At 36.6% G+C, this 13647-nt stretch overlaps 1 protein-coding gene across 1 annotated transcript in view; it reads left to right on the top strand.

The window, feature by feature from the left end:
- Positions 1 to 13647, top strand: part of LOC106085046 (uncharacterized) — a 319563-nt gene that overhangs the window by 214776 nt on the left and 91140 nt on the right. The window contains 2 exon segments of the mRNA XM_059364246.1: positions 22 to 114; positions 8401 to 9204. Of these exon segments, the coding sequence (XP_059220229.1) occupies positions 22 to 114; positions 8401 to 9204 (897 nt within the window).

The following is a 13647-nucleotide window of genomic DNA, read 5'->3' as shown; positions in this document are numbered from 1 at the left end:
TATTGATTTTTTTTTTCACAGGCTATTTAACTCAACCACCCAAAAATTGTCTCACCGAAGGATGTGCCTCGGGTGAATGTGTGCGACAGGGCTATGATTATGTCTGCAAGCAGGGTAAGTACCTAGATCATGTAAGACTGCATCTTTTAGCTAGAAGTGCCATTGAAAGCTTCTGTGAATGAGTTTTCATAACCGTACGATTATTCATGACAACCAATAAGTATTTATTAAAACCAAAAACCAAAAAAAAAAAACACAAAGTGTAGGGTTTATCGTTTTTTGATTAATTTTTTGGAATTTAATTGTTTTTGTTAATCCAATTAATTGTGTGAGTAACATTGTTTTAATTCAATCCAAAAACAAAACAAACCAAAAATTAAAATAGTTTAACCATTTAGTCAAAAACCAAGCCAAAGCGAATTAATTAATAATAGAGTACAAAATAGGTTTGAAATAATTGGGTTATTATGCTTAACCTTATCCCTTCTTCGTTAAGTTGCAACTGAAATTAAACCAGTTTTGATAGTTAGTTAATATGATTTTGATTTCTGCCGCATAAAATCCCCCCAAGGGGAGAATAAGTCTCAAGCCTAGTAGTGTGTGTAAATACTAAATATTAATTTTTTTTGTATAATTAACCCCAACAAGAAAACACTTTTGTGGTTTTCATAAAATACAAAACAATTTATACACATGTTAAAAAAAAACCAAGCAACGCCAACAATTCATACGAGCAATCGACTATAAATCAAAAGTTGTGAGAAAAATACTCGTACATTATTTCTCCCTGTGAATAATTTTTTTCAATATTTTTTAAAATTTTCTCTTGGCAGAAAATTTTCACAATTCATTTCACAAAAGTACCCAAACACACACTTACACACACACTCACACATGAGTATTTTACTTTTTTGTTTTATATTTGAAACAAAACAAGGAATAAACACTGGTACTATCAATTCAGAATTTATGATCACTTACAAACCTATAGCTCATTGTAATTTTTTGAGTTTTTTTTTTGCACCCCTTTTGTACTTTTGTTACCACGATATAGGAAAAAATCGAAAATGTTATAGATGAAAAGCAAAAAGAAAACCTTCGTGGAATGTCGCTGTCGCTATCGCGGTCTCCCAATCTGTGCCTTAATAACTAATTAGTCTTAATAATTTATTAATATATTTAAAAACAAAAAAAAATACCAACTATTTTTAATATATTTTTAAAACCATTTTGCTACACCTTGACATTATATTACCCTTCCACCAAAACTACAACAAAAAACCCCAAATCGAAACAATCATGCACTATAAATTTTACCAAAAATAAACCCTTACTCATCCCTTAACTCAACAACAACCACCGAAACGTAATCACAATAGCGGTCAAAAAAAAAAAATAAAAAAAAAAACTTAAAAATCTTCACCGTAATTTAATCCAATCATCAATCAAATACAATTCTCTATCAAAAAAAAATATTACAATATTGCCATAAAGCTTTCTCTTTTGGGTAGTACCATCAGCCACAACACGAAGCCTTAACTCGAAAGCTTTTACCAAGTCTAACCTGGAAGCAAAGCTAAATGAAGCCACAATTGAAAACATCTAACCTCATGCAATGAAGTTTAAACAATAAAGCTTTTAGTAGACAGTTTTAAGCCAACTTTAAAAGCCTTCTTTCATTATTTAGTAGCAATACTAGCCAAATTCATCCAAAATATATAAAAACATCAAAATCGAAAAAAAATATGAAAAAAAAATTATCTAAACGAGATTTTTGTTCCCATGTTTGAACCTTTAATACAATTTAGCGCCCTAGTTTCTATTAAAAATAATGTCCTTCTTGAAAGAAAAATCTTTAAAATTACTTCTGCAAATTGTTTAAATATTTGCTTATTCTCTCATCTATTGGCAGTTTTCGTAAACTCCTTAAGGAGTCTCTATAAAATTTGGTCTTTGAAGAATATGTCTTTTGTACAATAGTAGCACAAAAAGTTTCCTCCGAATCGTTTTTTACCTTAATTGGCCATTAGAGAACATTTATTCCTCCAGCTGAACGTAGAACAAATTTCCCAGCGCCTCGATCCACAACTAGTTTTGAGATGTCTTTCTCCACTTGATCACTCCATTGGAGCTTTGGTCTTCCCCTTTAGCGTTTTCTATTATGGTGGCCTTAAAAAAACTTCGCTGGAGCTTTTTTCTTTCATTCTGACAACATGACCTTGCCAACGCAACCGTTGTGTTTTGAAGCGTCGTCATACAGCTCGTGGTTCAGATTTTCCAATAACCTAAACTGGTCCATATAATGTAAAAAGGATTTTTCTCTCAAACACTCCAAGTACCTCCTCATCTGTCTTCGTAGATATCCATACTTCGGAGCCGGACAACTGAAGCTGGCAAACAATAGATGGTACAATAGTATCGATAGTTTGATTTTCCCATCAATACAAATGCGACATTCATCGATATTTCCACTATAGTAGAATAGAAAAAAAAGGACTCGATAGGTTAAACACTATAATATTAAGCAATTTTGAGATTTTGGCTTATTTCGCATCTAGTTTGTACAATTGTAGTCCACTGAAATATGGTATGGCATCTTATCCCCCAATTTGACTTCTCAGTCCCCAATAAACCTCAATTATTAGCTAATCACACTGTAATGTTGTGCGTGAATTACAGTTTGATTGGCTTCACTTCATGAACCACTAAAAGCTGTAATCATTGGGCTATTAAGGTTCCCTATTCTTAATCATCATGTTTACTGAAATAATAACACTGTGGAACAGTTTCTTGGTCATGGTCTTAGTTGTGGAATATACAAACTTTGAGCTCCCTCTACCGGCCAGCAGGGTAATGTCTGACAAGGTTTTAGAACTCTCCAACCAAACATTTGTAATGAGCTTTTAATATAACCTTGATCGACGACAGGTCAACCAATCTCTCAGATACAGCTCGGCTATAACTGGTTGACTGTTGTACGGGTATCCAGGCATGAAGTGGATATTCAAAGCTCGACTCGGTCGAATTTAGTAGTTTTTACTTGTTTTCTTAATTCCTTAATCCAATTTGTGGATACTATCGATAGTTACGAAGAAAAATATGGAATGGAACCAATACCGATGGTTTGCCAGCACTACATGCAACAGCATTGTTAGCATCAGCTCCTGAACTATTTGCGCAGTTTTCGCCATTTTCTTTATCTGCTTGGATTCACAGGGCTTTGTGGGAGTTGATACCATCCACATTTTATTATCTCCATTTACTATTCAACTTTCGTTGATTCTCTTTCGATACTTTAAAGGGCTGCAACTGATTCTTTCGATGACCGACCCATAATATCGAAGTCGTTGGCATAGGCCAGTTCGGTGACTTTGGACTTTAATCTTTTACACAGTACGCTCGTTTTGCAATGTGGAGGAGACTTATTCCTCTGATGGTGGCACATATTTCTTGTGTACGGGACATAGTATACAAAAGTTCCAATCCGTGCCTCTGGCAGCAGTGTCTCGCACTCGATCTCAAGGTTCATCTCAGGTACCTGACCGGAAACCTCTTCTAAACCATCCGGGTTTCCTATCGTCGCCTCGATTACACCGCGATGGTATGACCTGCTCCTATGGTCTTTCCATTCTCCCATCGCCTTAAGTCTCATAGCCGCGATGACTGCCTCACACTTTATCTGAATGTCTATGAGGCGGATATCTAGAATAGTCTCCAGTGCCCTAGTGGGCGTGGTCGTCATCGCTTTGCCTATGCCAAGACAACATGTTCTCCGAACCTGTTGCATTATCCTTACGTTGCACTTTTTCTCCATCGTAGTTCACCAAAATACTGAGGCATAGGTAAGTACTGGTCTAATCAAGCTCCTGTAGAGCCAGTGGACTATCCTCGGACTCAAGAACCATTTCGGACCTATGCCCCGTCAACATAATGCCCAACAGCTGTGAGCCTTCTCAAGACGCTTCTGAATGTGAAACTTCCAATTCAGTTTCCTGTCCTAGATCACTCCTAAGTCCTTGTCAGATATCGAATTCGTTCAATTAAGGAAACGTGGTGCGTCAAATTTGTTCAACTTCGTCTTTCTCGTGAACAGGCAGATTGCATTCTTCTCTGTGTTAACATTGAGACCCCTGTGTCTAGGCCAATCGTATGCCTTCTGCAAGACCCTTTCGGCCCTTCTGCATAGCTGGTTCGGAACCTTATCTTTATAAGTATCATAACATCGTCTGCGGTTCGAATCCCTTCTAAGTCAGCATCCGTAATAGGTTATTTGTGGTGGTCACCCGTAGGAGTGATGCCTTATGACACTTTTTTCCTTATATTTATGTCATGGGACCCACAATTTATCCACCTGTTCCTTAGCATATGGTTTATCCAGTTACTAAGGACACGGACACGGTATTGATCTCAAGAAGTCAAGACCCAAGATCGGTTTATATGGCAGCTATATCAGGTTATGGACCGATTTAGACCATACTTAGCACAGTTGTTGGAAATCATAACGAATGCATCATGCAAATTTTCAGTCCTGCAAACTTTCAGCCAAATCGCATAGGAATTGAGCCCTCTAGAGGCTCAAGATATCTAATCGAGAGATCGGTTTATATGGCGGCTATATCACGTTATGTACTGATTTGGACTATACTCGCCAAATCCAAATCGGATAGGAGTTGCGCCCTCCAGAGGCTCAAGAAGTCTAAACGAAAGATCGGTTTATATGGCGGCTATATCACGTTTTGGACTGATTTAATACCAAAACACCACAAGCAAAATTTCAGCCAAATCGGATAAGAATTGTGCCCTCTGGAAGCTCTAGAAGTCCAGATCCAAGGTCGATTTATATGGCAGCTATATCAAAACATGGACCGATTTGGCCCATTTACAATCCCAACCGACCTACACTGAGAAGAAATTATTTGTGCAAAATTTCAAGTGCTTAGCTTTACTCCTTCGAAAGTTAGCGTGCTTTCGACAGACGGACTGACAGGCGGACGTACAGACGGACGGACGGACGGAATGGACAGACGGACGTACGGACAGACAGATGGACGGACATACGGACGGACAGACAGACGGAATGGACAGACGGGCATGGCTTGATCAACTAAGAATGTAATGACGATCAAGAATATATATACTTTATGAGGTTTTAGACCCATATTTCGAGGTGTTATAAACGGAATGACGAAATTAGTATACCCCCCTATACCCTATGGTTGGGGGTATAAAAAGTGGTTCCACGGTACATGTAAATCTAGTGGATCAAAGTGGTCACTTTGCCTGATTTTAGTCCTCACTTCCTCGTAGTAGACATTAAAACATTTTTAAGTTCAATTATAAATATAAATAACTTTTACGTGAAGGATTTTCTAAGGAATACGTTGTCTAAAATTTTCCTTGTTTTTAACATCGTAGAATTTCTTGCCCTAATTTTTAAAGTGAAAATTGTATGTGGCCTCGAAGCTTAAGCGAAATTCAATTAAAAACTACAAAACACAAAATAAGGGCCAATGAACCTTATGGGTAACTTTACGAAAACTCCAACAGATGGTGACAAAAAAAAAACTCTTAACATTTTGCATGAAAAAAATGAAACTAATAAAAATCTAAATTAATTTTATATTTCTATAAGCCTTTAATTGAAAAGAAGAAATAACAAACTTTTCACAAAGCACAGATATCTTAGCTAGGAAACTTAAAAATCAAGCACATAGCTGAAATAACTCCAAACAATAAATACCACATAAACAAAAACAAAAGTGGCCTTAATAACACAATGATTAAACAAATAAATATTCAAACTACCGCGATAGCGATACATAATGAAAAAGAAATAATCAAAATTACCCCAAAATTGGTCACAAATGGTGGTAATGAAAACAAAAAAAAAAAACCAGTAGTTTTAGGTATACTACAGAAGATACCCCCTGTATCCCTGTGCCAAACTTGCCCCGCTATATATCCCAAGTCCCAGCGTATTATCCTGTTAACATTCCCTAGCCCCTCCATTCCCACCCCCCCCCCCCCCCCCCCTTCCCAGCCCCTTACTCTGTTTAATTGTATTAAGAATTATAATTTTGAGCATTTCTGTGTTTTGTTATATGCTAAATAAAACAAAAATCTTATCTCTTTACATATGCTTAAATAAATATTTGTTAACCCTAAATAAAAAATATCCTCCTTCCCCCCAAAACCAAAAAAAATGAAAAACAAGTCTCAGATTGGGAACTGTGGACGGGACAATTCTCACACATAGTTCTTCAGACAACAAACCACAAAATTACATATGCCATCATAACCGCATACATTTTATATCAAAATTTTTTAATTTTTGCCGTCTTATATCTAACCGGAAGCATTATTTAATTGCATATTTTATATAACAGCACGCTTATAATTATGTCATTATAGCAACCAAAAAAAAAAAAATAAATCGATTGTTTTTAAATTTTCATCCATAAAAGCAAATCATTCTAGTGTTTAGGTTAAAGAAAGACAAAACATTTGTATAAAGTTTTAAATCTCATTTAAAGTTTTTGTCCAAAGACTTTATATAGCGTTTAGGGTTTGGTCTCAGAAAAAACAAGAAAATATCACCACACCCTCACCTAGCAAACCAAGTCATATCATAGACAAATTCTCCCAAGCAGTTTAAAATGGGAAAATGTAAACAAAAATTATTTCATTTTTTTTTAAACAAACACACACATACAAAAATATGTAACTAAATTCTAGAACTAACAAATATCATGTTTTTTTCTCTCTTAATTCGGTAATTAGGCATAAGTTGTAAATACTATATATAAAAAAACAAAAACAAACAAAAAATAAATACAACAAAATTGTATATAATCAAAAGATTTAAAAACAACAACAACATTTCTCACTAACCCTCTCACTGACTCTTAATGCTCTCCCTCTTACTCTCTCTCTCTCTCTCTCTCTCTCTGTCTCTATCTGTCTGTCTGTCTGTCTATCTCGCTATCAGGCTCCTCTGGACTAATGTAAATATCAAAATTTTGTCTAAATTTTATTTTTTAGTTTTATACAAAGAAATGAAACTTTAATTAACCCCCTCCTACTCCCCCTGCAACCTTGTTTTATACCCTTCCTCTCAAATAGACAAAAATCTACTAACTTTCCTCTTCCTCCAAGCCAAAAAAAAAAAACATAAACAAAACAAAAACAAGAACAAAATTGTACCTAAAAATTTTTGCTCAAAAAAGATATTGCAACTTGGAATGAAATTAAAGAACTCTTCCAATAACGTGTCCTTGCATTAGGGCAGAGCGCATGTGTTGGATGTCGTGTATTTTTTTTTTTTTTAATTTCTCAAATTTAAATAATTGGGCTTTACGTCAATCAAACGAGAAAATAACTAAACCCAAATACAAAATATCAAACAAAATCATCAGCTTGTTCTAAAACCCTTCTAAACAATCGGCTAAACACTGTACAAATTCTAAAAATAAAACAAAACAAAAAAAAAACTTAACCAATGGTTTGAAATTATGAATAATTTTAGAAGAAGAAGAAAAAAATACCATCAAATGTGAGATGTCTCCCCTTCACAGTTCTCTGAATTAAAATACCATTTTGTTTATTTCAAGATAAATAGTATTTTAATGTGATTTTTTTTATGAAAATATTTGTTGTATCAACTCAAAATTATTTTTCTTTTTATAATTGTTAACGCACCCACCTCTCTAAACCCAACACCTACCACAACCCAAACACCCAACTACCACCCCTACCCTAAGAGATACCAAACTTTCACTCTTTAACTTAAAGACAAAAAGTACTAAACCTAAAGTTATTTTTTTTTTTTGCCTTGCTTCCCGGAAGATCCCAATGTTAGGAAATCCATGTGGAACGAAAGATTAAAAAAAACCCACCAGCGAATTTTTAGGCTCTTTTTGTTAAGTGAATAGAATTATTTTTAAGTATATTTCACACTTTACATAAACCATTTTTACACTGCTCTCTACAGAACAAAAACGAAACACTCCATGGTCCTCCCCACATACCCAACCCCACAGTCCTTGATCCTTGTAATCCTTTTCCCAGATTCCTGCATAACAAACGACGCTAACCCAACCCCCAAGCCTAACCTTAACCAAACCTTTCATTTGTTCCCATATACCCTTGAACCATGCCCTGGAAAAACGATCTAAGTAAACTGCTCCTTGAAAGGCCAAGAATGCCAGCCATTATCATAGCTATAAACGAATTGAAACCCTTGCCCTACATATTTCTCAAACACTTTCTCTCTCTCTCTCTCTCTCTCCCCCGCCAAATCTCTCTATTTTTTATGCCCTCCCTAAAAAAAAATACAAATATAATTTTTTTTCTACCACACACGCCTTCATATCCAACAAAAACTATATATGTATGTTATAGACACCGAAAAATGTTCTAAGGATACGGATTGCCCCAGTGAGAAAACTTGCCAGCAGGGACATTGCATAGATCCTTGCACTTTACGCGGTGCCTGCGGGGCCAATGCATTGTGCAAAACCGTATTGCATAGACCACGTTGCTCCTGCCCCAGCTGCTTCATTGGACGTCCCGAAGTGGAGTGTAGGCCCGATCCCAAGTGCATAGATGAGGGTAATGCACAGTCTCGCGATCCCCAAGAGCAGATTTTGTGTGCCCAGGATAACGATTGCCCTGACAATTTGCAATGCGGTGCCTATGGCCAGTGTACAGATCCTTGCCAGAATCCCCAGTTTATATGTCGCGGTCACAAGAAATGCGAAACGCGGCGTCATCATCCTGTATGCGTTTGCAAGACTGGCTTTATAGTCAACGAGTATGGTGAATTGACGTGTGCCCCAGAGAAACGAGAATGCTATCGCGACGATGATTGTGCCTCCAATATGGCCTGCAACGAGGGCAAATGCCGCAATCCCTGCATAGTGCCAGTGGGTCGCTCGCCCATATGTGCCGAGAACAAGTCTTGCGAGGTGCAGGATCACAAGCCCGTTTGCATTTGCATGAAGGACTGCCAACCTTCGATTTCGATATGCCTAAGAGATGCCGGTTGCCCGGCCGGCTTGGCCTGCCGCAATTATCAGTGTGTCAATCCTTGCGATTTTGCTCAATGCGCTCCCAACTCACCGTGTATTGTGGAGGATCACAAGCCGATATGTAAATTCTGTCCCAGTGGATTTATAGCCGACTCTCGTTATGGATGTCAAAAAGGTAAAGCATCAAACACAGACAACAAAAAAAAAAACCCTAAATTAATATCAGAACCCCCCCACCCATGACCCCCCACCCACCAACCAAATCCAAATCAAACTTGAAACCAAAACCCACCCAACTCTACTCTCACAACAAAGCCCACTACTTATTTCTCGCTGTGTATAGTTTAGGGCAGAGATATTGCAAAGCTTTTTTCTCTTTTAAGCAGAGAGAGAAGAAAGCTTAAGAAGTGACTTGAAAATATAAATAAAGCATCTCTGTCTTACTCTCACATAATGCCTACATTATATGTGTGTCTCTTTGCTCTCTCTGTCTCTTCTCTCTACATGTCTTTTTCTCTCTCATTCTCTCTACTTCTACTACTCTGTTTTTTGCTCTGCCCCGAAATCTAACTACACTGAAAGAAAAGAAACCAAGCCAAGCTATACAATAATGAAACAAACACCAATAAACCTCAAAAAAAAAACCACAAAGCCTTTACACTAAAAAATAATAAAAAGCCTTTTAAGCTGTTTAAGCTTTAACCTAACCTTTAGCACAACTACTTTAGGTAACACAACCAAGCCTTAAAGTTTTGTGCGTTTTTCTTAAGAATATTCCAAAGCTCCCGCTCTCTCACACACTTTTTGCCCTCTCACAAGTCTGATTTTTTTTAAGAAAAATTATTAATAGAAACAAACATTCACACACGCTCATGCTCACTCCACAGCCAATTAAAAAACTCAAGCAATTGAAAAAAAAATCTTTTCGAAAGAAAACACCACCGCCACCACCCGTTAAAGCCGTTGAAAGTCACTACACCTTATTAGACAATAAAAAAAAAGAAAAATTAAAACCAAACAATCACACCAAAATTTGGATCCTCTCCACTTTTTCCAAGCAATAAAACTCTCACTTTCTTGTTAACCAGCAGCTCTCAAACTCAAATTCTGTCTCTTTCACTTTTCCCCACATCCTTTTGTTAGAAAAACTTCCCCTTTATCCCCTTAAATAACCAGTCGATACTAAAATAGCAAATAATAACCAATTTTGTTTGTAAATTAAAGTATTAATCGATTAAAACTCAACAGTTTTTACTAATCTGTAAACGTAACCTCGTAATCCCTTTGATTGAAATGTTGATTAATTTTGCCATTAATCAAGCCCAAAACGTAGCTAACTACCATATAAGTGTAAATACTAGAGGTATCTAATTAAAAGAAATCGAACAATTCAATCTTCTATCCCATATGGAAATGAATTGGGGTAAAAAGAACAGCAAAATTACTAATTTTCTTCAATTGTGTACAGTAAGGAAATTTCAAGAAAATTAGATAAAAACTTTGTAAAAATTTTCAAATTTTTTTTTGTATAAATATCTATGGTAATTTAGGAAGTTGTAACCCAGGAACCGTTTTCTCTCTCTCTCTCTCTCTCTCTTTCAAACTCAAGAGAAGAAAGTCCTAATGGACCACTTGGGAAATTTGTACATTCGATACAAACTTTTTTTATACACTCCCACCCCTTCTACACTTTCAATTTATTTCAGACCCTCTTTTTCTTTCACTCTCCACTTTTTCCACTCTTCTACACCACCAGATATTTTTTATATATTTTCTCTTTTGTATATAGACATGTAAAAATTGTTTTTCTTTTATTAATGAAAACTTTTAAATTTTCTTTATACCACCAAAATTTTGTACAAACCAAAAAAAATTTACACTTAAAAAAACCAAAAACCAAATCTATTGCTTCAACTACACCTTTACCAAATCCAAAAAAAAATATGCAAAATTAATGACACATGACGGGCGATTCGCAAACAATACAGCTTCTACACCAGTCCCACCAGATGGCAACATAACGTGTTCATCGGATGCTGAGTGTCCCGATGCGCTGAGATGCGATGCCCAGGGTCTATGCTTGGATCCCTGTTACTACGAATGCGCACTGGGAAAAATTTGTATAGTCAGAACACATAGGGTTATGACATGTATATGTTCTTTAGGTTTTCAGGGTAATGACACTCGTCGTTGTATTCCCATAATGGGTCCAAACCGCACCACCGACAGTACCTATATACCGACAACAACCACGGACATGACGGACTTGGACTTGTTGGCCACTGCCACTGCCACCACCACAGAGGCCACCACCATTAAATATACTTTGGCCGATGTGGCAAATCAAACTGAAATGCGTACTCGCTTTACGGAAATAGAAGCGGAACCGGAAACAACGAGATCATATGATAGTACCACCAAAGCCACTATATCTAGCGAGATGACTACTGAGCTTGATGTGTCTAAAGAAGTTGCCGAAAAAGAAGATGAGGTAGAAACTACAGCATCAAAAGAAGGGGAAGAAGTAACAACGGCTACCGTAGAAAAATCTGAAGTAACAGCTGTACTAGAAAAAGAAGTGACAACTAGTACAACTTCAGATAAAGAAGATGAAGAGGTAACAACACCTTCAGCAGAGGGAACAAGAGCAACAACTTTCCCAGACGAAGTAGCAGAAGTAACAACTCTGTCAGAAAAAGAAGGAACAGCTACAACAAAAGTTACAACTACTTCAACAGAGATAACTTCTGCAGGTGAAGAAGTAACAACTCCCTCAGAAAAAGAGGCATATGCCACAACTGCAGCAGACGCAACAAAAATAACAACTTCTTCAGATAAAGGAGGAACAACTCCCTCGGAAAACGAAGCAACAGCAACAACACCTTCAGAAAAAGAAGCATATGCTACAACTCCAGCAGAGGGAACAAAAGTAACAACATACTCAGATAAAGGAGTAACAACTTCGTCCGAAAATGAAACAACAATAACAGTATCCCCTGATGAGGAAGGAAAAATTACCACTCCTTCAGTATTAGAAGCAACGACTTCTTTAAAACAAGACGAAAAAGTAACAACTACTGTCAAAGAAGTCTCAGAGTTTGAAACCACAAAATCTTCACAAGAAACAACTTCAGTATCAAGCACAGGCACTGAACCAACAACTATAAAATCTGTTGATATTGAAAAGGAAACAACACTAATGAGTTTTGAAGGAGTAACTCCAACTCTTAGTGATAAAGTTACAACACCAACATCTCAAACAATTCTGGATAAAGGAGTAACAACCTCCTCCCCGGATGAAAGAACAACCATCAAACCTGATACTGATATTGTGAAAGAAACAACACTAAAGAGTTTGGTAGAAGAAACCCCAACACTTAGTGATAAGGTAACAACATCTCAAACAATACTGGATAAAGAAGTTACAACAACTTCTCCAATTGAAGGAACAACCATCAAACCAGATATTGATATTGTGAAAGAAACAACACTAAAGAGTTTGGTAGAAGAAACATCAACTCTTAGTGATAAAGTTACAACATCAACATCTCAAACAATACTTGATGAAGAAGTTACAACCACTTTTACGGATGAAGGAACAACCATCAAATCTGATATTGATATTGTGAAAGATACAACACTAAAGAGTTTGGTAGAAGAAACCCCAACTCTTAGTGTTGAAGTAACAACACCTCAGACAACTCTGGATAAAGAAATAACAACCACTATTACAGGCGATAGAACAACCATGAAGTCTGATATTGATATTGTGCAAGAAACAACACTAAAGAGTTTAGTAGCAGAAACACCAACTCTCAGTGATAAAGAAACAACAAATCAAACAATACTGGATAAAGATGTAACCACAACATCTTCAGGAGGTATGACAACTATCAAGCCTGATTATACCGACAAAATTCCCTTGGAGGATTCCGAACATAGAGGAACAACAGCATCAAGTGTATATACAAAAGAAACTACTCCACCATATTTTAAAACTGATCGAACCACAACTTCAAGAACTACCGAAGATGAGACTACAATAGTTGAAGATTTAAAAGAAATAACCACTGTAAGCAAATTAAACGAAACCACAATCTCAACAAGATATGGTACAGAAGCGACTACAATGGGAACAACACAAGTTTTTGATACTATAATGACTGAAAGTACCTCTTTCAAAGACTCTTCGACGAAAACTAGAGATGAGGAAACCACCATAAGAGGTATCATTGATACAACAGCTTTCCACCCATCAAGCTTAACAACAACACCTAAAAGCCCGGAAACAGAAACAATGACTGATATCAGCTCCATAGAAATTACAACTTCAAAACTTGAAACAACGAAAATAGTTTCTTCAGTTGACCAAATGACAACTCCTAGTTCCTACACAAAATATACAACTCCTGAAGACATTAGGTCTAGTCAAACAACAACTCCGAAGAATAGAGATGAAGAAACCACCATACAAGATATGTTTGAGGAATCTACCCCTGCAAAACCAAAAATAACAACAATGAGACCTAGTACAAGCACATTTGATAGAACAACTCTAAGAGATGGTGGACTTGAAGAGCAGACCACATTTGGCCCGGAAGATGTCGAACCCAGTCTG

Source organism: Stomoxys calcitrans, chromosome 3, assembly GCF_963082655.1.
Source record: "Stomoxys calcitrans chromosome 3, idStoCalc2.1, whole genome shotgun sequence".
NCBI lineage: Eukaryota > Metazoa > Arthropoda > Insecta > Diptera > Muscidae > Stomoxys > Stomoxys calcitrans.
The sequence above is the reverse complement of the archived record's forward strand: the minus strand, read 5'-3'. Positions and strand labels throughout refer to the sequence as shown.